Source organism: Sciurus carolinensis, chromosome 4 (assembly GCF_902686445.1).
Source record: "Sciurus carolinensis chromosome 4, mSciCar1.2, whole genome shotgun sequence".
NCBI classification, from domain to species: domain Eukaryota; kingdom Metazoa; phylum Chordata; class Mammalia; order Rodentia; family Sciuridae; genus Sciurus; species Sciurus carolinensis.
This window is the reverse complement of record NC_062216.1, coordinates 83361527-83385870: the sequence shown is the minus strand read 5'-3', so window position 1 is coordinate 83385870 and position 24344 is coordinate 83361527. Positions and strand designations below refer to the sequence as shown.

General features: G+C 35.2%; 1 protein-coding gene across 1 annotated transcript in view; it reads right to left on the bottom strand.

Moving 5' to 3' along the window:
* Positions 1 to 24344, bottom strand: part of Dera (deoxyribose-phosphate aldolase) — a 119220-nt gene that overhangs the window by 9274 nt on the left and 85602 nt on the right. The window contains exons 7-8 of the mRNA XM_047550481.1: positions 5646 to 5758; positions 52 to 201 (exon numbers count right to left, since the gene is read on the bottom strand). Of these exons, the coding sequence (XP_047406437.1) occupies positions 52 to 201; positions 5646 to 5758 (263 nt within the window). The remainder of the gene's footprint in view (positions 1 to 51; positions 202 to 5645; positions 5759 to 24344) is intronic.

The window sequence follows — 24344 nt, the reverse complement described above, 5'->3', positions numbered from 1 at the left end:
TCTCAAAAGCACTTGTCAATTCATTCCAAGGACAAAGGCATTACCGCTTACCTGTCTCTCAATGTCTGTAAGCAGGGAACTGGCACCTATGCGGAAGAGTTCTGGCTTCAGCCACTCATCCCCAAGTTCCTCCTTTATAAGAGAGAGCCAAGCAAGGGAGTCCTTGGCACTGCGGATGCCTCCTGCTGGCTTAAAGCCTACCTAAAAGGGAAGATGACTCTTGTTACTGGGTTGATTTAAAAAATGATACTGGGTTTATGCAGAATCTTGATCTTCTCTCTCTCACTTTAGTCTTTTTCAGTTCATCCAGCAAAAAAACCATGCATTGCTTATTCACACCCATTCGCTCTACAAAGCAACTTCCAAAATTAATGAGAGGAATGCCCCCAGCTTCTAAGGAGACATTAATAAGGGCTAATAACCCTCATTAGCATTTCACTTCTTGGAAAGTCATAAACCTTAACCATCTAGATTGTAGCTGAGCCTAGAACAGAAAAGAAAGGTGTCAATAAACAGGAAAATCTACCACAAAAGTCCATTCTTTCCACATCTTTTTTTTTAATTTAATGTTTTTAGATATACACAATAGGGTGTATTTTAATATACGTACAAACATTATACATACATGGGGTGCAACCCATTACAAATTTGAGCCCATTCTTGTGTTAACAATGTGGAGTTACACTAGTCATGTACTCATATATGAGCACAGGAAAGTTATGTCTGATTCATGCTACTGTGTTTCCTATTCCCTTTCCCTCCCTTCCCTTCATTCCTGTATGTCTAATCCAATAAACTTCTATAATTATCCTCCATACCCTCTCTTGTTATGGGTTAGCATCCACATATCAGAAACCATATTTGGCCTTTGGTTTTTTGGGGATTGGCTTATTTCACTTAGCATGGTATTCTCCAGTTCCATCCATTTCCCAGCAAATGCCATAATTTCATTCTTGTTTATGGCTGAATAATATTCCATTGTATATACATACCACATTTTCTTTATCCATTCATCTGTCGAAGGGCACCTAAGATGGTTCCACAGCTTAGCTACTACTGTGAATTGAGCTGTTATACATTGATGTAGCTGCAATACTATAGTATGCTGATTTTAAATACTTTGGGTATAAGCCAAGGAATGGGATAACTGAGTCAAATGGTAGTTCCATTCCAAGTTTTCTAAGGAATCTCCATACTGCTTTCCAGAGCGAACCTTTCTACCCACATCCTTGCCAACATTTATTGTTGCCTGTATTCTTGATAATCACCATTCTGATTGGAGTGAAGTGAAATCTTAGAGTAGTTTTGATTTTCATTTCTCTAATTACTAGAGATATTGAACATTTTTTCATGTGTTTGTTGACCGGTCATATTTCTTCTGTGAAGTAACTGTTCAGTTCCTTTGCCCATTTATTGATTGGGTTTTTTTTTTTTTTTTTTTTTTTGGTATCAAATTTTGTGGGTTCTTTGAATATCCTGGAGATTAATGCTCTATCTCAGGTGCATGTGGTAAAGATTTTCTCCCATTCTGCAGGCTCTCTGTTCATGTTCTTGATTGTTTCCTTTGCTGTGAAGAAGCTTTTTAGCTTGATGCCATCCCATTTAGTGATTCCTGATTTGATTTTACTTCTCGTGCTTTAGGAGTCTTATTGAGGAAGTCCACTCCTGAGCAAATATGATGGAGAGTTGGGCCTACATTTTCTTCTAGTAGGTACTGAGTCTTTGGTCTAATGCCAAGGTCCTGGATCCACTTTGAGTTGAGTTTTGTACAGGGTGAGATACAGAGACTCAGTTTCAGTCTACAACGTGGATTTTCAATTTTCCCAGCAACATTCATTGAAGAGGTTGTCTTTTCTCCAATGTATGTTTATGGCACCTTTGTCTAGTATGAGATAACTGTGTTTATGTGGGTATATCTCTGTGTCTTATATTCTGTTCCATTGGTCTTCAATTCTATTTTTGTGCCAATTCCATGCCATTTTTGTTCTATAGCTCTGTAGTATAATTTAAGGTCTGGTATTGTGATGCCTCCTGCATTACATTTCTTGCTAAGAATTGATTTGGATATTCTGGGCCTCTTAATTTTCCAAAAGAACTTCATGACTGCTTTTTCTGTGAGAACATCACTGGAATTTTAATGGGAATTGCATTAAATCTGCATAGCGCTTTTGGTAGTATGGCCATTTTGACAGTGTTAATTCTGCCTATCCAAGAACATGGGAGATCTTTCCACCTTGTAAGTTTTTCTTCAATTTCTTTCTTTAGTGTTCTGTAGTTTTCACTATAGAGGTCTTTCACTTCTTTTGTTAGATTGATTCCCAAGTATTCTATTTTTTTTTTTTTTTTTTGAGGCTATTGTGAATGGGATAGTTTTCTTGATTTCTCTTTCAACTGATTTGTCATCAGTGTATAGGAATGTCATTGATTTATGGGTGTTAATTTAAATAAGCCTTCACAAGATTCAAAAGCAGATATGTACTTTAAAAAAAGAGGACAGAATCAGTGAGGCCACAAGGTCACCCTAACCAAACTGGCAGCATTCCAAGGAGGAGAATTGACAGTTGTTTTAATCTACTTAATTGCAGGGACTTTTTTCCTGAAGCAGTAGGCACACAAAGTTCTATCATGCAGAAAGACCAATTACATAAGTACAACAGAAAGACAGTATAGGGGATCTAAATATTTTAGAAGTTTTTAAGGGTTGACTATCACACAGCCCAAGTCAGCCAAAATTGTTGTTTGTAAATAATGTCCTATATCCATTAGGAAAGGGAAAATATGCTCCACATACAGTAAGAACCTCTTCATCTGGGTTTACTTTGTCCAGGAACTTGAACATCCTGCAAAGTAGAAAATCTACAGATGGAGTCAAACAAACAATACCCCTGAGAGCCCATATATAAAATTCTTGCATTTTATCACTCAGAGGTGGTCTTTGAAAGGAACATCAGCAGGAGATGATTGCTAACAGAATGCTGGAGAGGGGAGACAATAAATGAATGGTTCTATGATCAACCCAAGCAGGAAACCTCATGTGAACTTGAACTCTATCATTCCCTGACCAGGACACACCCACTCAATAGTCAAGTCCTGCCAAGCCTACCTACTTAACTTCTGGATATGCATACCTTCCTCTCTGCCCGCATGTCTACATTTTAGACTAGACCCTCATCATTGCTAGCATAGAACATCAGTCAGTCTCTTTCCTGGTTTCCCTATCTCCACCACACAACCTCACACAGCAGCACTTCTAACCATACCTGCTATAGCTCCCCAGCCCAAGCCAGTACTCTGTAAGGCAGCAGGGTAGAGTATGTAGGATGAGGTTATTTGTTGAAAAAAAGACAAAAAAAAAAAAAAAAAAACATCAATTAGCTGTTATTAGCATACATGTTAATCACAGGAGCCTTCCTGTCAATTAGGCAGTATCTCATATAGATTTTCTATATAGTTCAATTTGTGTCAGCAAGTCTGTTTGGCAATGTTTCCAAAGCAGGTTCTTATATAAGTTAATCTTTTTTTTTTGAGGGAGAGAATATGGAAAACATAAATCTGTAATGAAATCAGTTATGAAATATTAAACCTCTGCTTCTCAGGAGTGACACTAATCATGGTCTGGAAGGCGGCTGATCACATTGTAAAACATCGCTTAAATCAATGAAGTAGAAACTGTACCATCTAAAAGCTGCTGGTGCAACTTGTCAGCAACCCAAAAGCTGTACCATGATTTGCAAATACATACACAGATCTTCTTTGTTTGAAGTCAAACATGATTAATGAGAATGATTTGACTTGTACCTGTCCTTTTCTTAAAACCAGCTGGACTTAGTTTATTAAACTGAGGGATGAATGCAATGCAATTAAGAAGAAAGGATTGAAACAGCAAAATGTTCCTCCCTCTGAAACCCGGTCTAGAACACTGAGGACTTAAAAACTTTTCTTTGAACTATTTTGCATGTTGTCTAAGAACACTCCTGGGAAGGGACTTGTTCATTTTTGCATTCCAAGATAGGTTAACATGGCACATGGTTAACTACTCAATAGCTGCTCTTTGAGAGCAAAACAGGATTGGATTCCAAATGGCATGTTTGAACCCTAACAATGAAACTTATGAAATGCATATGCCTGAGGAATAACCCAGAATAGCCAGGGATGGGGGTTTAAGCATTAATATGTATAAAAAATCTCATGTTTGATTTTCAAGTTCTTTGAGATTGAGAATCACTGGTCTAATGAGTGGTGGTAGTTTTCTACTGAGAGACCAAAGAGAGATTTCTCATTTTTATAGGTTCTTTTTCTTTTTTTTTTTTTTTAATGTTTTTCTTTAACTTATTTGCAGATAACTTTATTTTCTTTAGGTTATCATTGCAGAAAGATTTTCAAATAGAGGTTACTCAAATTGGATCTGCTATTACATGTAGGTCACAAGAAACATTTCTTCTATTTGTACTTCAGATGTGAGATTATTATGAGGGAGAAAATTTTGTAAGTTTATTTCCTTTTACAACCAGTATATTCCAAAAAATTACCCAATTCCAAAATAAACTTAAGTTACAGTCACATATATAGTCATCATATCCAGTTGGTGAAGGATTAAAGGTCTTTTGGGGGGTCCTATTTGGCGGAAATCAAGAGATTGGTTTTTTAAAGATGTCCCTCAGGAAGAGAATGTCTCATTAAACACACACACACACACACACACACACACACACACACTCACTCTACCTTTTCTCCAATGATGTAAAAAATCCTTTGAGATAATATGCAGCTAGACAAGTAACTTGAAGTGAAAAGGAAAATCTAAATTCATTTTTAAAAAACACCTCATACACATTTTCCCTTTTTAACTTCATATGTTTCAAAATATATGTATTATTTTTTGAAAAGCTGACAAAAGCTAGCATATACCCTCCTCAGCTTAACAGTCTTCCAAAGAGCACATCCAACTGCCATAAAACGCAAAAATGGATATTTAATTCAAGAGCTATATAACGTCTAGCTACCTTTTCCCTGCTGTTTCACAGCATTTCATTATTTTGTTTAATAAGTTCATCTCCTCGAGAATTTTCTCTTCACCTCATATTATTAAAAGTAATAAGTTTTTCTGGACCGGGGGTTTCCCAACAGAAAAACCAATTTATGTGTGTCCTTCAATAATGACAGGAAAAGATTATTTCCCATTATATTGCATACTTTTCATATCACCACCACAGCTTATCATTCAATAAATGTTACTCTGCAATTCTTTCCATTCCTCAAGGAAGTTTAATTTCTGCATTAACCTGTTTTCACTGGCCAACACCTTGCCAGAAAGCTCTGTGTTGCAGCAGAATTAGTTCGTTAAAGAACCCATTTAGGAATCTCTTGTCAGTGATAAAATTGTCTTTGGTTAATAAAAGGACATGCAGCAAGTTTACATCTTGATCACACGTACTTACGCCCACACTCACACTCACTTTCATTAATCGCACATTTTCCCTATAAATGTGTTCTTTCATAATGAAAGGTAAATTAAACATTTATCTTAATAAAGGTAACTCATTCACACCTTCTGCATAAAAAGACAGTTATCGCAGTGGCTATAACGAGTATTATAAATAACATTATCTTTACTATGAAGAAAGATTTGCTGGCCAATAATATACCTTGTTTCCAGTTTTCCAGAAGAAATCTCTAATGGCCCGTAGCATTACTATAGCTACTGGGAAGGTGGCATTTACTGTTTCTTTTCCAGTAGAGGTCTTAATAAAATCTGATCCTAAAACAAAAGCAAGAAAAACTCCCATGTTAATTAAAAACTTATTTTTTATATTTAAATCAGTGAAAGAATGAATTATGTAAAAATTTTCCCCTGAGGAACACAAGTTTACTTTTCATTAATTATTTCAAAAATTAAAACTAAAATCTACCTTTAAAACACTTTTGTTTGCATTTTTTCCCTTCTTATCATCAGAAGAATTAATCTAGGTGTCCAATAAGTTCTTAGGGACTTCTGAGACTCTTACCTCATATTTCGACACCACAATTAAAATCAGGATAGTCTGTTTAATGGATAACCGAGATGAACAAAAATAATTTTATGCTCTGTGCTTAATATCACATATCATGACACTTTACCACAAAACTGGAGTGTGTACTCATTTTCCCATGCTTGATAGTAAGTACATAGCACAGTTGTGATAACACAAGAATAATCAACCTGAGCTGATTTCTACTGCATTGTTCATTAATGAAAGCATGGTGTCTTCCAACCAGATTAGGATTTCCATGAATGACACAATGCTATTGCATATTTTGCAAACATATTAAACAACTTCCTTCTTTCAAATATATCTTAAACCTATTTATGTAGCTTAACAGAAGAACACAAGGACACAAGGAAATGATAACAATAGCTAAGATGAATTGAGTGCTGTGTGCTATGCATTATAAAACTGGTGCTTTACAATTATTAAATTGTAAGTCAATCCTTACAACCACTGTTGCTCACTAAGTACTAGTATCGCCTCCATCTTTATTTTTATTTTTTTTAAATAATGTTTGAATTGGTGCATAACAATTATAAATAATAGTGGGATTCACTGTCACATACTCATACATGCACACAACATAATTTGGTTAATTTCATTGCCCAGTACCTCCCCTCTCCCTCACCTATGAGCTCCATCTTTAAAGAGGAAATGGAGGCACAAGAAAGTTAAGTAACTCTCATGAGGTTAATAGTAAGGATATGCACACATGCAGAACTTTAGATACATATAGTGTCTCTAAGACACTTACCTAGGGTTGCCTAAATAAGGACTCCATCTTTCATGTAGATACCTATCCCTGAAATACTCAAAATGTGAGTGATACACAGGCAGCATAGGTCCACCAGAGAAAATAGGGAAGAGGGGGACAGGGAAAGGTCAACAGGCATTAAGTTACAGTCTGGAGAAATATGATCTGGTGTTCTACTACACAATAGGTGACTGTAGATCATGACAGTTACTGTATATTAAACAAACAAACAAAGCTAAAGAAAAGGTATGTTAATGTTTTCACCACAAAGAAAAGTGTTTCAGGAGATAGACATGTTCTTTCAGACTGGAACATTAACCAATGTATATAAGTACTGAAACATCACAGGTATCCCACAAATATGGACAATTTTATGTGTCAATTTAAATAAATTAATTTTTAAGTGATTTAAAAAAAAAAAAAAGCAGACTCAGACCCTACACCAAACCAACTGATTCGGACTCTAACATAAACAAGGTTCCCAGGTGATTCATGTACAAATTCACAGCCTTACTCCACCAAATTTGTGAAACCATACTAAAACTAATATGAGATTCTTCAAAGGTCCATGAAAGACAGAACCTGTAGGAACAAGTAGCCAAAACTTTCCCCACTAGTTTCAGTTGAAAAAGATTACTTCCACAATAGTTCTGTGCACTGAAAGGCTCAGGCAAACATCCCTTTATAAAGCACACTGTGAATAGGTGTGTGGAAAATACAGAAACAACTACTTCAAGCTCATGTCTTAAAACCATATACTCAAGATACAAGTGGAAGAGAAACACATATCACTCAACACATATCACTCAATGAGCTAGAAGTTAGAAGCTCTGGTTTCTAGCTCTGGCTCTGATAGTTACCTTGCAAATTCAATCTCCTTACCTTCCTTGTTTATAAAATACGTCTAAAGAAATTCTACTTGCTTCATAGTGTTACACAAGGTGACCAAAAGAGACAATCTCTATGAAAAAACTCTGCAATGAATCAAAATTAAATAAAAATTCTGAGAACTGTCAAGTAGTATACAAATATAAATGAAGCAAACACCCAAGGTAGGTGTGCACTTTGTGTAGATATCAGGGAAATTCTTGACACATCAGAGGAAGTCATGGGAAGCCTTCTTTTCTTTGGGTCTGTAGGTCAATTGGAAGAATGGAGACATGCCTGCCATACAAGCATTCATTCAACAAACATTTGCTGAGTGCTCATTAAATGTTGGACTCATTCTAAATGTTTGGAATAGATAAAAAATAAATAAATAAAATAAAGTTTCGCCCTTGTGAAGATGTTCTAAAAGAGAAAGATGATAAACAAATATATAATAAATGTCAAGTGGAAATAGATGCTCTGTAGAAAGTACAATGTAATGAATCAGAGTGATGAAGTTGAAAAGGGGCAGTTTGGTTTAAAGAGTCATCATGATAGCATCTCTGATCAGTGAAACTCAAATAGATATTGAATGAAGGAAATCTGGGGAAAGAGCATCACAACCAGGAAAAAAAAGTGCAAAGGCCTTGCAGCAGGCATATGTTACTGTGATAGTTACCTGACAAGTTCATGCTATCTGTTCATTAATACATGAATGGGTAAGTGCACTAAAGAACTGAGGTCCGGCCCCTAAAACATAAAAATAAGATGATCAAAGGGAAGAGACTGAAGCCAGGCACAGTGGTGCATGCCTGTAATCCTAGCAGCTCAGGAGGCTGAGGCAGAAGGATCACAAGTTCAAAGCCAGCCTTAGCAACTTAGTGAGGCCCTAAACAGTTTTAGAAAGACCCTGTGTCTAAATAAAAAATATAAAGGGTTGGGGATGTGACTCAGTGGTTAAGTGTTTCTGGGTTCAATCTCTGGTACCAAAAAAAAAAAACAAGGAAGAGAATAAAGCTTCCATATAGATATAAGTAGTTAAGGGAAACATCCCAAAAGAATTCACAATGAGACCCAAATATGTCTTCCTAATAATGACATTACCTTTGGATTTACTAAAAGCCACTGGAGTACAACACTGAATAGCATTTAAATACTAAGCATCTTATACAATTATTAAGATAAAGAACTGAGAATACATTTGAAGAGTTATTTTAAAAAAGGCATGATCATTAAAAAATCATACTATCTGAAGTTACTCAAAAGAGCCAACTTTTGGCAGGGTAAGATTGGAAAAACTCTTCCTAATATACTGGGAGGGCCAGAGCATCCACCAAAGTACCAACAGTTGCCCAGAGTGGCTACAGTGGCCTACACAGGTGTTTGCTCCATTTTCTTGATTGTACTGTATGAGGGCCTCTGGGTTCATGTGCTGCAACTTTCTTATACACTTCTACACCCCCAGGGGTGACACACAGAAGGAACCCAATAAATAATTTAAGGATGGATGGTTGGATGGCCAGCCACAGCTACTGAGAAAAAGCAAACTACAATACTTTCCACCTTTAAATGACTAATGAGGAAGGAAAAACAATTTTGTACTTCATTCCAGTCCCAGTAATAAAACTGAGCAGGCGTCTCAGGACAAAATATTGTTTAATTTATTTACTTTTAAATAAACTTTTAAGTTTAGAACCAACTTAGATTTACAGAAAAAGTACAGAGGTAGTACAGAGTTAACTCCACACCCAGTTTCCCTTCTTATTACCATCCTCCATTAGTGTGGTAGGTTTATTACAGTTAAGGAATTATTATACTCAAAGCCCATACTTTATTTAGATTTCTTTTATTTTACTCACTATCCAATCCCATCCAGGATACTACTTTTCATTTCTCCATAGATTCCTTTTGACTCCAACAGTTCCTTAGATTTTCCTGATTCTAATAATAGGGCAGTTTTGAAAGTATTGGTCAGGTATTTTGTATAATGTCTCTTGATGATATTATATGTCCAGTGTTTTTGTGATGACTGGAGTAAATCACATTTGGTCAAGTTGTATATCTTTTCATACATTGTTGGTCTGTTGGTCTCATTTTGCTAATATTTTATAGATCTTTTATATACATATATATATATTCATGAAATATTGATCTGTAACTTTTTGTTCTTATAGTGTCTTTATCAGGTTTTGCTGTTAAAATAATGATGGTCTCATAAAATGAGTGTTCTCTTTTATTTTCTGAGATTGTGGAGAGGTATTATTTCTTAAATGTTCAGTTAAACCATCCAGGTGCTTTCCTTAGGAAAGTTATAATTACTGTTCTTTAATAAAGTTAAATTATTAAGTAAAACCACTATTTTACAAAACATTTACATAAACATGTGATGTTCACATGACTTATATAAACATATAATTCATATAAACAATCACATAAAATACTTTATGTAAATATAAAATTAACAAATTTAAATAACTTCTTTAATATATATGGGCCAGTAAGACTATTTCTCCTTTTGAGTTTTGGCTGCTTATGTCTTTCAAGGAATTAATCCATTTTGTCTACTTTATCAAATTTGTGGGCATAATGTTTTTCACATAGCCCTTTATTATCCTTTAAATGTTCACGGAAACAGTAGTGATAACCCCTCTTTCATTTCTGGTATGGGCAATTTGTATCTTATACACAAGATACACAAGATCTGTTTTATTTATCATACCTTTTATTCTTGATTAGCCTAGCTTGAGATTCACTAAACTTACTTTTCAAAGCAATAGCATTTAGGTTTTAAAACTTTTTTCTTCTATTGTCTTTGCTTTTAATTTCATTAATTTGTGTTCTAATTTCTGTTTTCTTCCATTTGCTTTAGGCTTAAATTGTTCTTCTCTCTCTAAAGTAAAAGCTTACATTATTCACTTTAGACAATTCTTCTTTTCTAATATATGCATCTAATGCTATAAATTTTCCTCTATGCAATTGGTTTGAGTCATCTCTCAAATAATAATTTTCATTTTAATTTAGTTCAAATTATTTTTAAATTTCTTGAGACTTCTTCTTTGACCCATATGTTATTTAAGATTGTGTTGTTTAATTTCCAAACATTTGGGTATTTTTCACCTATCTTTCTGCTATTAGTTTCTAAATTTCATTCCATTGTGCTCTTAGAACACACTTTATATGATTTGTATTCTTTTAAGTTTGTTAGGGTATGTTCTATGGGCCCAAATGTGGCCTGCCATAATTAATGTCCCATGTGACATTGAATATGTATTCAGCTACTGTTGGATGGAGCTTTCTATAAGTGTCAATTTGATCATACTGAAGGACAGTGATCTTCAGGTCAACCACATCTGCCTGTTTAAGCTACCATTTACTGAAATGGGGGTTTGGGAGTCTCTAGCTATGATAGACTTATCTATTCTTCTTTTCAGTGGTACTGGATTTTGCCTCACATATTTTGATGCTCTCTTATGAGGCACAGACATAATTAGGAATGTTCTGTTTTCTTGAAGAAATGACTTTTTCTCAGTATGTAATATCATTTTTTATACCTCATAATGGATCTTTTCTAAAGTCTTCTTTGTCTGAAACTAACATAGCTACTCCTGAGTGTTAGCATGGCATATTGTTCTCCAACCCTTTACTTTAAATCTTCTACATTTAAGGTGGATTTCTTATGGACAACATATCGTAGCAACCTGCTTTTTTATAATCTCTTAATTGGTATATTTAGACCATTAACATTTAAAGTGAATATTGATATCACTGTATTAATATCTACCATGTTTATAACTTTTACATTTTTTAAATATTTTTATACCTCTTTTTCCTGACTTTGCTAACTTCAATTGAGCATTTTATATGATTCCATTTCATCTACTCTCATCATATCAATTATACTTCTTTGGTAAATTTTTTTGTGACTGCCCTAGCATTTTCAATATGTATGTCTACCTAATGAAGGTTTACCTTCAAATAACATCATACCACTACATGGGTACTGCAGATATCTTTTAACAAAATATCTCTAATTTCATTCTCGTCTTTTATAATGCTAATGTCATTCATTTCCGTTACTCCTATGATAAAATTACTCAATAAAATGTTATATTATTAAATAGTTATCTTTAAGATCAATTAAGGAAAATTGATTTTAATCTTCATTTATTTCTTCTCTGATGTTCTTCTTCCTATTTCTAATGAACAAGACTTTCTGATTTATATCATTTTCTTCCTCCCTGAAGGACTTCTAATATTTCTTATAGAGTCCCTTTGCTTTTTGTTTGAGTTCAGTTTTGAAGGATAATTTCACTGGGTATAGAACTATAGGTTGTTGGGGGTTTTGCTTTAAACACTGTTAACAATTTCCACTCACTCCTTGCTGACATGGTTTCTGATGAGAAGACTGTTACAATTATTTACTTTTTCTTCTGTAAGTAAAGTGTTTTCTTTCTGTAGCTTTTTTTTCCCCAAGATTTTCTATTTCTTTGATTTGCTTTTCAATTTAAGTATGATATTTCTAGATGCAGGTAGATTGTGTGTGTGTATGTGTGTGTAGAGGGGGGGGACAGAGAGAGAGAGAGAGAAAGAGAGAGAGAGAAAATACATGAGAATACATGCATACATATCCTACTTGGCATTCTCTGAGCTTCCTAGACCTGTGGTTTAGTGTCCATTCATTTGGGAAAGTTCTTAACTGTTTTTACTTCCAGTATATTGTTGCTCTCTTTATTCTTTCTTCTTATTCCAATTATACATTATAACTTTTTTAATTCATCCCAAAGTTTTTGGATGTTCTGTTTTTGCCTCCCTTAACCCCAATCGTTTTTTTTCCTTACATTTTAGTTTAGTAAGTTTCTATTGACTTATCTTCATGAGCACTGATTGTTTTTCTCGGCTATGTTCTGTCTACTAATGGGCCCATTAAAGACACTCTTCATTTTTGTTCCAATATTTTTAACTTCTAATATTTCCTTTTGATTCTTTCTTGGCATTCCCATCTCTGATTACCTATATTTTTTCATGTCATCTGTTTTTCCAGTGAATCCATTACATACTAGTCAGTTATTTTAGATTCTTTATCATATAATTTCAACATCTACATTATATTTGAATCTGTTCTGATGCTTGTTTCATCCCTATAAAATGTGGGAGGTTTATTGCCTTTTAGCATCCACTGTAATTTTTTGTTGAAAGTCACATATGATGTATTGGGTAAGAGGAACTAAACAGGTCTCTCGTGTCAGGTTTTATGTTATTCTAGCTAGGAGTCGGGCTATGTTTAATTAAACATACATTTGCTGTAGTTACAGGTACCACAGGCCTCAAAATCACATACTATCCTTGTTTTTGCCTTGGGCTCCCCTAAATCTCCTCCTCAGAGATGGTGTTTCATCTCTAACAGGTATAATTTGCTATTATTATACTAGGGTCATGTTGGTATGGTGGTGATAGAAGAGGGACGACAAGTATTCTACAATCTTATAACTAAATCACAAAAGAGATGTGCCTAGGTCCCTGGAATGTGACTTTCACACTTTTTTTTTTTTAACTCCTCCCCCTACTTTGATGGGATAAGGATTCCAAGTGGGAAAAGACTCTGGTAAAGTCTTTGTCCTGGAAAGTGGGCTTTGTTATGTGGAACACTCTGAGCATATTTCATAATGATTATCTTCCCTTTTCCCTTCCATAGCCAAGAAGGGACCTTACTTAACTCTTCACTGTGACAACTTGGTGGGAGTTCCCAGAAGTAAAACCCACAAGAGTGTAGGGGCTATCCTTAGACTCCAAAAACTGTCAAAATTATCATTTTAGTATTCCTACTAGTTTTTGGCTCTAGCCACTTCCATTCCTGTTAAGTAGACTTACATTGTTAAGTAAGTACCTCCACAGACTGAGAAGTGGTAGTTTACCCTGCATCCTCAATTCTTTGTGGTTTCTGAGAAATATGATTGATTTTCAGTTTATTTAGCTGTTTCTTCCTCTGAGAACAGGAGTAGAACCTCCAAGTTCTTCACACAGACAACCAAAGTTGGAACTAAAAGTCATTAAATACCAAGCTAAGCCTTTGTCATCCAGAGATTAGATGTGGATTGAAATAAGAATATATATAGTGTATAAGGTATTTTGGACATATGCCAAGTATGATCAATAAGACTGGAAAGGTTCAAAGAGATTCATGTAAGCTAGAATAATACACAAAGACTTCTGAACAGGTAGGATTTGCTATAGACCTTGAAGAAAAGATAAATTTTAAAAATGAGAGGGGCAAATGGAAGAATCTCACCCTTAGGAAAAACTCTAAAGCACAAAAGAGTAAGGAACATCCAAACAAGGAATGTACATCCCTAAGGAATCTGTGTTGGGGAGGTATGTTTGCATGTTTCAGAATATGTTTCTGTAAATGTCCCTTATCATAAAGAAGGTTCTGAACCTGCAAACATAAATTGTGCTCTTTCTTTAGGCAACATGAGATCTTATCACATAAAACCCACGTTTTGAAATGTTAACTTTACTGTCTATATTGGATATGTTGAGGAAAGACAATAAAGTCACACACAGTTCAAGCATGAAGGCACTGGCTATTTCTTTAAATCCAGGGGGAAAAAAATCTAAGTTTAGAAAGTACACTGGTACTTCACTACTGTCAAAAGAACAATGGATTGTCCACTGAGACTGAGTAGGTATGCACTTTTGTTTCACTTCTCATTTTAATATTGCTGCCCTTGCCCCTCGGCTTAAATAAAATTGCCTTAGAGAAATAAATGCTACCTTCTCAATTACCACTATCACAGAGCACTGTAGACCCTCCTCAGAGCTCATGTAAATCCAACATTAGCCAAGTCTACCTGTGCTCAGTTTGAGGGGAAAACTTTATGAGAAAATATCTCACAATTAAAATATGCCATCCACACAAATGTTCTTTCATCCATGCTCACAATCAACAAAATGACTAAACTAAGAGATGAAAGGCCTGAAAAATTCAAAAACAGCACACTAAATAGTCCAGCATTCAACTGTGATTAGTTGAAATTAAATTAATAATAAATTTATAGTATTATATTAAATTGTACTTTTTATTTTTCTCATTTGAAATCTTTAGCACAATACTTTTTTTTGTGGTCGAAAGCTACTCAAAGCTTTTCTAAGGCCTATAATTACAAGTCTCCATGGTACAGTTTCATTAAAAACTTTCATTAAACAACAGCTGCCCTTGTATATGGTCTTCTAATCAATTTGGTCAAACAGAATGACTTCTAATCAGCTGTTGATAAAAATAGAAGATGAAATTTTAATTCTAATAGATTAACCACAAACTCAAGACAGTCTTCAAAATCCATCTAGCTCTATTCTCCAGTGGATTTAATGACTATTCAGCAACTCATTACTAAATAGAACAAGATGAACATTTTCCAGTTCATTAAAGAAATGTACTATGTATTTTTGCATTGTCCTCATGATTCGTTACAGGGAGTCTTAATTACAAGATAATGGATAATGGTTATTAAATGCAGACTGCAGTAATGAAGCTCTATTCATTTGCGAACCTCAGAGACTGCAAAGAGAGGAAAATAAAATTACTAGCTTCAAAAGATTAACGGATCAAATTATTATTCAATTTTGAAAATCTCATTCAGACTTCATAGAAACAAGAAGAGATTAAAAACTAGTATTAAGACCAAAGTAGTACATTTAAAAAAATAATATCTTAAGGCTATTACTGCATAATAAGCTTCAGATGTGATTATTAGAAAAACATATAGCTAACAATGGGAAAACATACATTTTTATTTCCTGAACAAATCTTATTTATGATATAGGAAGTTACTAGTAAGATCTTTAAAAGAGTCTTGGTGAACATGGAAGATATGTGCTACTATGCGACAAAAGAACAGCACAATGGAAGGTATTATTAACATTTTATACTTTACTAAAGAAAAATAGGATTTAAAATCAACTGCTGCTTGAAAAAGCTTGTCATTAGTGGATTTCATGCCAACCCTATAATAAGAGCTTCTGGGCACATTATTCATTAGTCCCATGTTTTCTATTGCTCTCTAAGAAATTACCGATCAAAGTTAGCAAGAGAGTTTTGTATGGTAATTCTGACACTAATTTATACTTGCAACCTGCAACAAGACACTTTTTAAAGAAATAAACAAAGTATACAAGAATATGAAGCCCCAAATTAAAACATAGTTATCAAATATTGTATTCTTTTACTTAACATAGGTTTGAACATAATTTGGGGTAAGATATAAAATTCAGTTTCGTGGCTGAGGAATTGACCAGAGTAAAGTGGGAAGGCAAAAGCTCCTATGCAGATACTAACAGGGTACCATACTCAATCTGCTGACAATTACTCCCCAAAGGTACACTTACCTGGCCCAGAGATAACAGTTACCCATGTGAGAAAAGAGGGGGCGGATATTTTGTGAAAGAGAATAAAGAAAGGCATAAGAAGAAAAATTAAAAAATAAAAATCACCCGCTCTCTCCAGTTCTTCCCTTCAATCTGAATAGTGAGCTATGGAAATACTTCTCTGTGGGTCCAAGTCTGTCATGTGTGCAGGGTAACACAGCATCAAAATTAAGCAGTAAGGCATGTTCAAGCAGAATGGCAATCAGAAAGCAACTGCAATTTCAGGTGAGAAAATATCACTAATACCCTAAGGGTAAGATTAGCTCATGATAACCACATTCCTTGCAGTTTCCTTCCCCTCAATAAGAATAAAGATGTGGCCATTTCAAAGAATGCAAACTAGTATGGTTCAAATGGACTACAAGGTTTATAATCCTTGGTAATTGACAGTAATGTTCCTGGAAGAATATTCTAAACAATATGCTAACCATTCAAAGATATGTGGTAAACTGTTGATAAAAATAATCGTTGAGTTATGCCTTATATGCCAGAAGTTTCCTTTCGCTTTTAAATTTTGGGTTATTGTGCCTAGTACTTAGAAGCTGCCAGAGAATGGTTTAGTTGGTATAGCTTTCCTTCTAAACCAATGGGATCCTTGGTGTGGGAATGACAGACGGTTCTGAGAGTACAGAGGGCCCACTGTTAAAGCAGCAGAGGATAAAAATGTTTTAAACCCTCATCCCTCCTCCTTTGATTTCTGCACCTCAAAACAAACTGAAATAAAATTAATGATAAAATTTAAAAAGAAAAAAAAAAATTTAGGTTACTGAATATGAATTTTAGAACTGTAGTAATTCTGGAAATGAGCTACTGATCAAATACAGATGCCTTCAGTTTTATATTACATTAAACATAATCTTATAAACTCTAGGGTTTTGGGGGTTTTTGCTCCAAATTTGGAAAAAAATATTAATTCATGTGTTTATAAGGCAACATGGTCAGCATTTTGGATCAAGAATCAATGGGCAACAAGAAGATGTCTCCAAACTTTAGCTTTGTACCTGCTCTAATTTTTAACATGTATTAGTTCTCTAGAAAATATTTGTAAGAATCTACAAACAGTCAATAGTTCAAATATGAACTCTGAAAAAAGTTGCTGCCCTATAATTCTTTCTCTCTTCCCGTTGTCATCTTGAGTATGTTGTCAAAGGAGAATTAGGAGTAAGTGCATACTGGATTTGTAATCAAAACTAGAGAGATGGCTGAGGACTTTGTGAATATGCTAAAACCCCTTGCAGTGTATACTTTCAAGGGTCAACATTATCATATGTGAATTATGCCTCAATGAAAAAAAAAAAAAAAAAAGACGAAAACGAAAACCACCAAAAAAGGGGGAGTGAGTTCATAAGGGAGAAAGGAGACAAAGAAAAACTATCTAGTAAAATGAACTCTAAGTAAAATTATCCATTATCTGACAATGGCAAGCATACATAATCATCTGTACCTTTGCCCTTTACCTGAACTCAATTTCAAGGTTGTTTCTAGTCTTCTCTGTAAGTAGTTTCCTCTTAGCTCCCATACATGACATCCATAATCCAGGCCTCCTCTAATCATCCAAATATAGCCCATGATTTATTTAAACAGATAGGGCTATCCACACATGATGTTTTACTCAATAAGTAAGTTTAGCCAAATGAACAGCATTCATATGCAAGAACTAAACTACTAAAGAATTACTTTTAAAGAAAAATACTCTAACATATTTATAATTTTTTTTCCTGACAAAAACTTAAAAAGAGTAATAGCAACATTAAACTTCCTATAGGTCAAAGAGAGAACTATGGGTAAAGGGCTTTTCAGGAGCAGCTCAGTGATGCCAGATGGGAATCCCTAGCTCTGCTCTGTAACTGAAGGGCTGCACTGTCTCATACAGTGGCCACACACCATTTAGGCATACTGAGCACCTGAAACGTGGGTAAGTCCAAACTGAGATGTGTTCTAAGTGTGAAATACACACAAGACTTTGAAGATTGAGTACAAAAAATACATTGTAAAATATCACAGTAATTTTTAAATCAATTATACTTTGAAATGATAGATTGTGGATTTATTAGGTTGAATAAAATATGTTACTATAATTACTATTTCATCTGTTTCTTTTTAAGTGATTAATGTAACTACTAAAAAAATAAAATTGCATATCTCTATTAGACAGCACTGGTCCAGGGCTTCAATAAGACACCTAAACATGTAATCAATCTGCATAGGTTAATGATCTGACACCCTCTTAGGTCAATATCCTTTAAATGTTGATTTAAAATTTACTGATGGGGGGGGCAATAGACATACAGTAGAATAAGAAGATTCCTGCTGACAGTCCTTGGCTCTTCTTTCTTGTCCAAACAATTCAGTTCTGCCCCCAAATTTGAATACTTCACTTAGCAAAACAAAAGGTCTGTAACCACTCAATCCACCCCTCACAGAAAGCAGAGATTATCTGTTTAGGAAACATGTGAGATGTCCCTAGAATGCCTATGTCTAATCCCACTTCACAACAGTAGAGAATACATTTTCTCTGCTTTGAACATTTTCGGTGGTTTCAATGCATATTACAGATTAGCACCCTGGAAAAGGTGTCTAATTGACTGGCCCCTTAATCCTGTTCTGAAACAGGTCTTGCATTTGGTTTTCAGACCCACATGGGTAACTCTAAAATTACATTTCAAGACTCAGGAGTGGGCATCTCTTTTCCAATTCCATTTTAATATTTACTGAGCACCTAGTATGTGCTTGTATTCTTCTAGAAACTGGAGACACAGCAGTAGGAACACATGAGGCTGTTCTTTATGGAATTATGGCCCATCAGAGGAAGGAGACATTGACTCAGTTATATAACATATATTTTCTCTTGGATTGACGATTTAAATTAGAAAAAATCTTTATCCATCTCCACCACATTGCTCTCTGTTTTTCAGAGAGCTGGTGGCACTGCTGAGAAGGAAAAAAAAATAAAAATAAGACTCATGGCAATTAAATTAGTCCCCTATGAGCAAAAGAAAATGCCAGAAAGTCAGAAATAGCCACAGGTATTGTTATTCTACAGGTATAATACTCAGGATAAAACATTGAAGCGTTTCATACTCAATCTAAAGCAAAATCTGTCTATAAATCAATTATTGACATCAAATGCCTCAAAATCAAATGCTTTTTCTTTTGGCCAGACCCTATAGCTGAACTAATTTATGCAGGGTTTACATAGTTAGGCAAATGTCCTCTATTGATATGGTAGTCTTAAAGTCACCTCATCTTAAAAATGACACAACCCTACATACACATTCTTTTTTCCTTCATTTTTGTGATAAGGGAAGGAGATGAAACCTCAATACAAGGTAAAATATGATTTGGTATCATTATGCTTTGGCAAAGAGAAGTAAAATGAAGAAACATTTTAACAAAATAACAAGCAAGATATGCTTTAAACAACTGAATTTCATTTTGATTGTGCTTTCTATTGTCACTAGCAAGTTTGGAATATATAGCATATATTAACATTAAAAGTCAGGTATGCTTGTGTGCAATCTATTAACTTGAGAGAAAATTACTCAAATTGAAGAAAGAGCTGCTTAAAATGGATTTAGAAATACATTTTACTGAACAAAGCAAGCTAGAAAATTAGGCTACTTTATCAGGATTAGAAAGTGCTCTGAATTTTAAACACAAAGCTTTTAAAAACAATGCAGAACATATTTGAGATTATCATACCTCAATGTCATCATAAATCTTTTTTTCTCAACAACCAATGATAAGTACGTATAGTTACTTTTTACAGTGACCTGTCCTTTCATAAAAGGAGCTGTGTTAATTTTTCTGCAGGGAGTTTTATCTCGAGGCGATTATTCTGCTGTACCTGGAGAACTCCTGTTTCCCATTAGCAGACCTACAGATGGGTGGACCTTGAAAGGCTCTGAGTGGAAAGCATTCACTGTGAGGGGCTCTCCGGCTGGCCATCTGGGCTACTGCAGTTCCCACTTACCAACCACTTACAGAGACAATGCTTCCTCTTACCTTCTGTTCACAAACAATTTTCAAGTTAAAATTCTGTCCCCATTTTTTCACTAGTCACGTCTTCATTTTTATCTTTCTTCACTTTCACTCAGCTATCACCAAGAGACCTTGATTCCTCAACAAAAGAGGTATGCACTGGCAAAGGAGAGAGCTACAGAGACCAGAAAACCTCCTCTGGGGATTAGGTACAATCAGAAAAAAGCCAACTTTTGCCAGATCATGTTACATATCACTGGGATGAAATCAGTCACAAATCCCTGAAGACATATGAGGCAAGTTGAAAGAATGAAAAAGAAGGCAAGGAGAAAAAAGGGGTAAGGCAAGCAGGAAGAGAGGTCCTGACCTGATACTGTGGCAGTCAAGAGATAATACTGAACAGGCCGCAAGCTGGATCTACTTTGCAGGTTAACTAGAACTCATCTAGGATCTCCTTGGATGGCATCTGCTTTTTTTTTTTTTTCCCAAGGCACTCTTTTGCCCATGAATATATATATATGCTCATACTTATAGTTTCCTCATAGCAGAAGGGCCACTGGTTCCTTTTCTAAAACTTAGAAATGATACATGACCATACAGTAATCATATGTATTTCAGGCAAATAACTTACACCACAGACTTAACATAAAGGTTTTTATCTGTCTTTCACAGAAATTCCTATTATAAAACTAATAGGTTTGACTAAAAGACCATTTATTTTAGGTGACCTCCCCCCAGCAGAAAACAGTATAGTTTCTTAATATTTATACTGTCAGGTTTCTTATCGACCTTCCTTTGGAATCTGCATTTAAACTTTCTGATACATTTTTAATGTTTTGAATACTCCCTGTATAATTGCTTTGAGTGTGGCATTTATTCCTTGCCTTCAAGTACATGTTAGAGTCCTCTATGTCATAAGATGTAATTTCTCCATGCACTTCAGGAGTTATTAAATGTCAAAATCCGCAGTGAATGCATGGATAACTAAAATATAAAACTTGGTGAAGAAAAAATTTCAGCTGTTAAGTTTATCACCAAAATGGGAAATGAGATTCATAGAGATAACCTATAAAGTGAAGAGGCATTTGGAAAACGGGAGAGACTGCTAACAGCACCAGCATACACCAGAGGTCCACTGATTTGTGCTTCTGTCACAAATATCTTAAGTTTACTCTTGAGAAGAAAGCTTTCTGGCATGTCTCGGTCCAGGTTTTTATCCTGAATACATGAAAACTAAAGACTACAAAAATGTTTTAATACAAGGATCTGAAAAGTTGCAGAGCGAGATGGATGGATAAAACTGGTTGACTGTGGCTTTTTCTTCACAAAAGCTCCAGCTACTTAAACAGGACACTAGGATTTCGCCTCTCCAGGATCTGAACTTAACCTACATTCTATTGTTCTATTCAGCTACTCACGGAAGCATCTTAGACTCTAGCGGTTCTGATGATGGCCATGACATGGCACAGTAGGGTAGTAGTAGCATTAGTAGTAGTACTAGCAGTAAGTCTCTTCTCTGAAATCACTCCATGCTTGGCTCCACCTATACACTTCACACATCTACTGTCACTTTATCGCCACAGAATCTCAAAAGGCAGGTAACTCTTACTACCTTCACTTAAAGTAACAAGAGGAGGAAGAAATGAAGAAGCCAGGGCTCTTAGAGATTGGTCAGCTCCTGTGAGACAACAACATATTGGTTTTATTAGTGGAATTTGAATACAGGTTTCTATAACTCACAAAGTCCAGACTTTTTAGTCAGTAGGCATTCCATCTCCTAAGCCAGTCTATTTATTGTTTTTGCAGAAATACCCTCTGTCTTATCAATTTTGTGCCCTGCATCCTTTCTCTCCCTGTCAAAATTCAAGAAAGAGAGATGAAAAAAATCTGTTTTTTGTATGTATAAAATGGCATTACCATTGCTTTGTTCCCACTTAGAATGCAAACATGAAGAAAACACCAAAAGATCAAAAGGCACCAATTCAAATGTAGTAAGGAACCAAAGGTAGTGGCTTGCCTACATCTCCAGAATTCTTGTTATAGGGGGGGAAATTCCTTATTTATTTAAGCCCTTTTGTCAGGTTTGGTGCTATTTGCAATTGCATTCAATCCAAACTGATATATAGTCCCTGAACTGTTTACTTTAGCTCTGCTGACCTAGAAATCCAGCGCTACACTACATTTGTTAATTTCCAATGATATTGTCCCAACAACGCCAGTTAGCCAGGCCCTAACTCCCCATTCCGTCTACACAGGTAAAATCAGACAGGGGTTGAATTCAGCTGCATGAAATGTAGAAGGAAAAAGCAGGAGAAAGAGGACTTGAGAAAACTGTTAGAATTCCTTAGAAATAGCTGCCAAGTTAGAAGCCATGGAGCAGCAGATTTCTTACTGGAGAACCACCATCCGAGAGACTAGAGATCTGTGTGAACAAGTTGTTGAACAAACAGAGACAAAGGAACTGTGTTATCGAAGAAAGAAAGAACTTAAGGAGCTCTAGCAGTAGCAGAAAATGGAGGAAGAAACTAAGTACTAATCTTAAAAAGCTAATCAGAAAAGATACGGACAGGCCTGAGTGAGCTGAGCAATTTCTCTTTGTGCCTGCTCCTGAATCCTCCCAACCCCAGTAACTACACTTTCTGAAGGCTGGGATTGCCTCAGTCATGATACTGGTAGCCAACACAGTATCTTATTAATAGTATAACCTAATAAACACTTACAAAATATAAATGAATTCAGTACTAGGCAAGCTTTAATAAAGAATAATATCTATAATGGATATCACTATTTTTAATGATTCTACAGATGCAACTGCCTACTTGTATAAAAAATTGTTTTTATTTAATTATTTTCTTTAATAAATACGTACATAGCACTTAGCAAGTGTCAGGCACTGTTTAAAGAGTTTTATAAATAGCCTGATATATCTTGAAAAATAAAGTAGTTACATACACTTCAGGATCTAGCTGAAATCATCTTGCTGAGAAAGTGTGAAGTACCACTGGAACAGGATGTATTTTAAGACTAAAGTGCCCAAGAAGGAATCTTCAGAAATCCTTGATGGTGCACAGGCTTATACACTTTCTGGCTCCCATGACTTTTCCTTGACCTCCGTCCTGCCCAAGATATTTGTAAGTAACTACTATGTTCTGGGATGTGATTTTAGCAATGATAAATAAGCTCCTGTCCCTGATGAGACACTGCTCTATGTTGAGTGTGGCAGAGAGATGGGCTAAGAGATGTGGACAAAGTGTTGGGCAGGAAAGGGACAGTCAGGAGGTTCCATCAGGATGACAAGACAGGCATGGAATCCACAACACGTGCATGAGGAATAAACAACAGAGGTTTTTATCTTCAGGAGCTGGAGGAGCAGAGTGTGGACAAGGCAGTGTGGTTCAGGCACAATCTAAATTAGGGCTGCTAATGGGTAAAGTTCTGATTTTGTTTTCCCAACTTTAGTCCTCCTTTCAGTCAGTTTAATTAAACAAATCTGTATTAAATTTCTTCTGCTCTTTTTTCTCAGCTACTTATTTAAAGCATGAACACAAAATATCTCCATTTGCAGCAATTTTCAGCCTGAAGAGAAAGCTTCTCCCATCCTCCCTTTTTTTTTTTGTTTGTGTGTGTGTGTGCGTGTGCGTCTGTGTGTGTGTGTGTGTGTGTGTGTGTGTGTGTGTGTATACACATGCACTCAAAGTTTCTGGTTCTGGTTGCAAACTTCCTGATTCTTTTCATTGGGAGAAGAAGGGCAGGAAGTAGAAGTGACTGTAACCTAGTCTTAACTCTCACTGGATTTTTTGTTTTATCAAATATTTTCAAAAGTTCACATCTAGTTCTCTTCATCTATCAACTAATTTTCACAAGTAATGTGGCACATTTGTTGAACATATTACCTCCTCCAAATACATTTAAATTTTAACAGGCTTAAACTAAAGCATGAGGATCTAACAGTGGAATTTCAGACATTAGCCAAAGGAAAAAAGACGAAGTAGTATTTTAAAAAATTGTAAGGGAGGTTTTCTAAAATTGGATCACTTATGCCTGCATGCTTATACTCCTATAGTTATATGTTCATTGTAATCTTTTTTGCTTAAAAATTTAAATTCCCACAGAACATAATCTTCTGTGTCTATAAGATCTGACAGAACCTAGTAAGTATTCACTTGCTCTGTTGTTTGATTCAATATTGATTCATGAGAAAAACTTTTCTAAACTTAAAATAAGTTTGACATGATGGGCTTAAACTAAAGTATACAGAGTTCCTTTTTGTGAACTTACAAGTTCTTTTGTACATG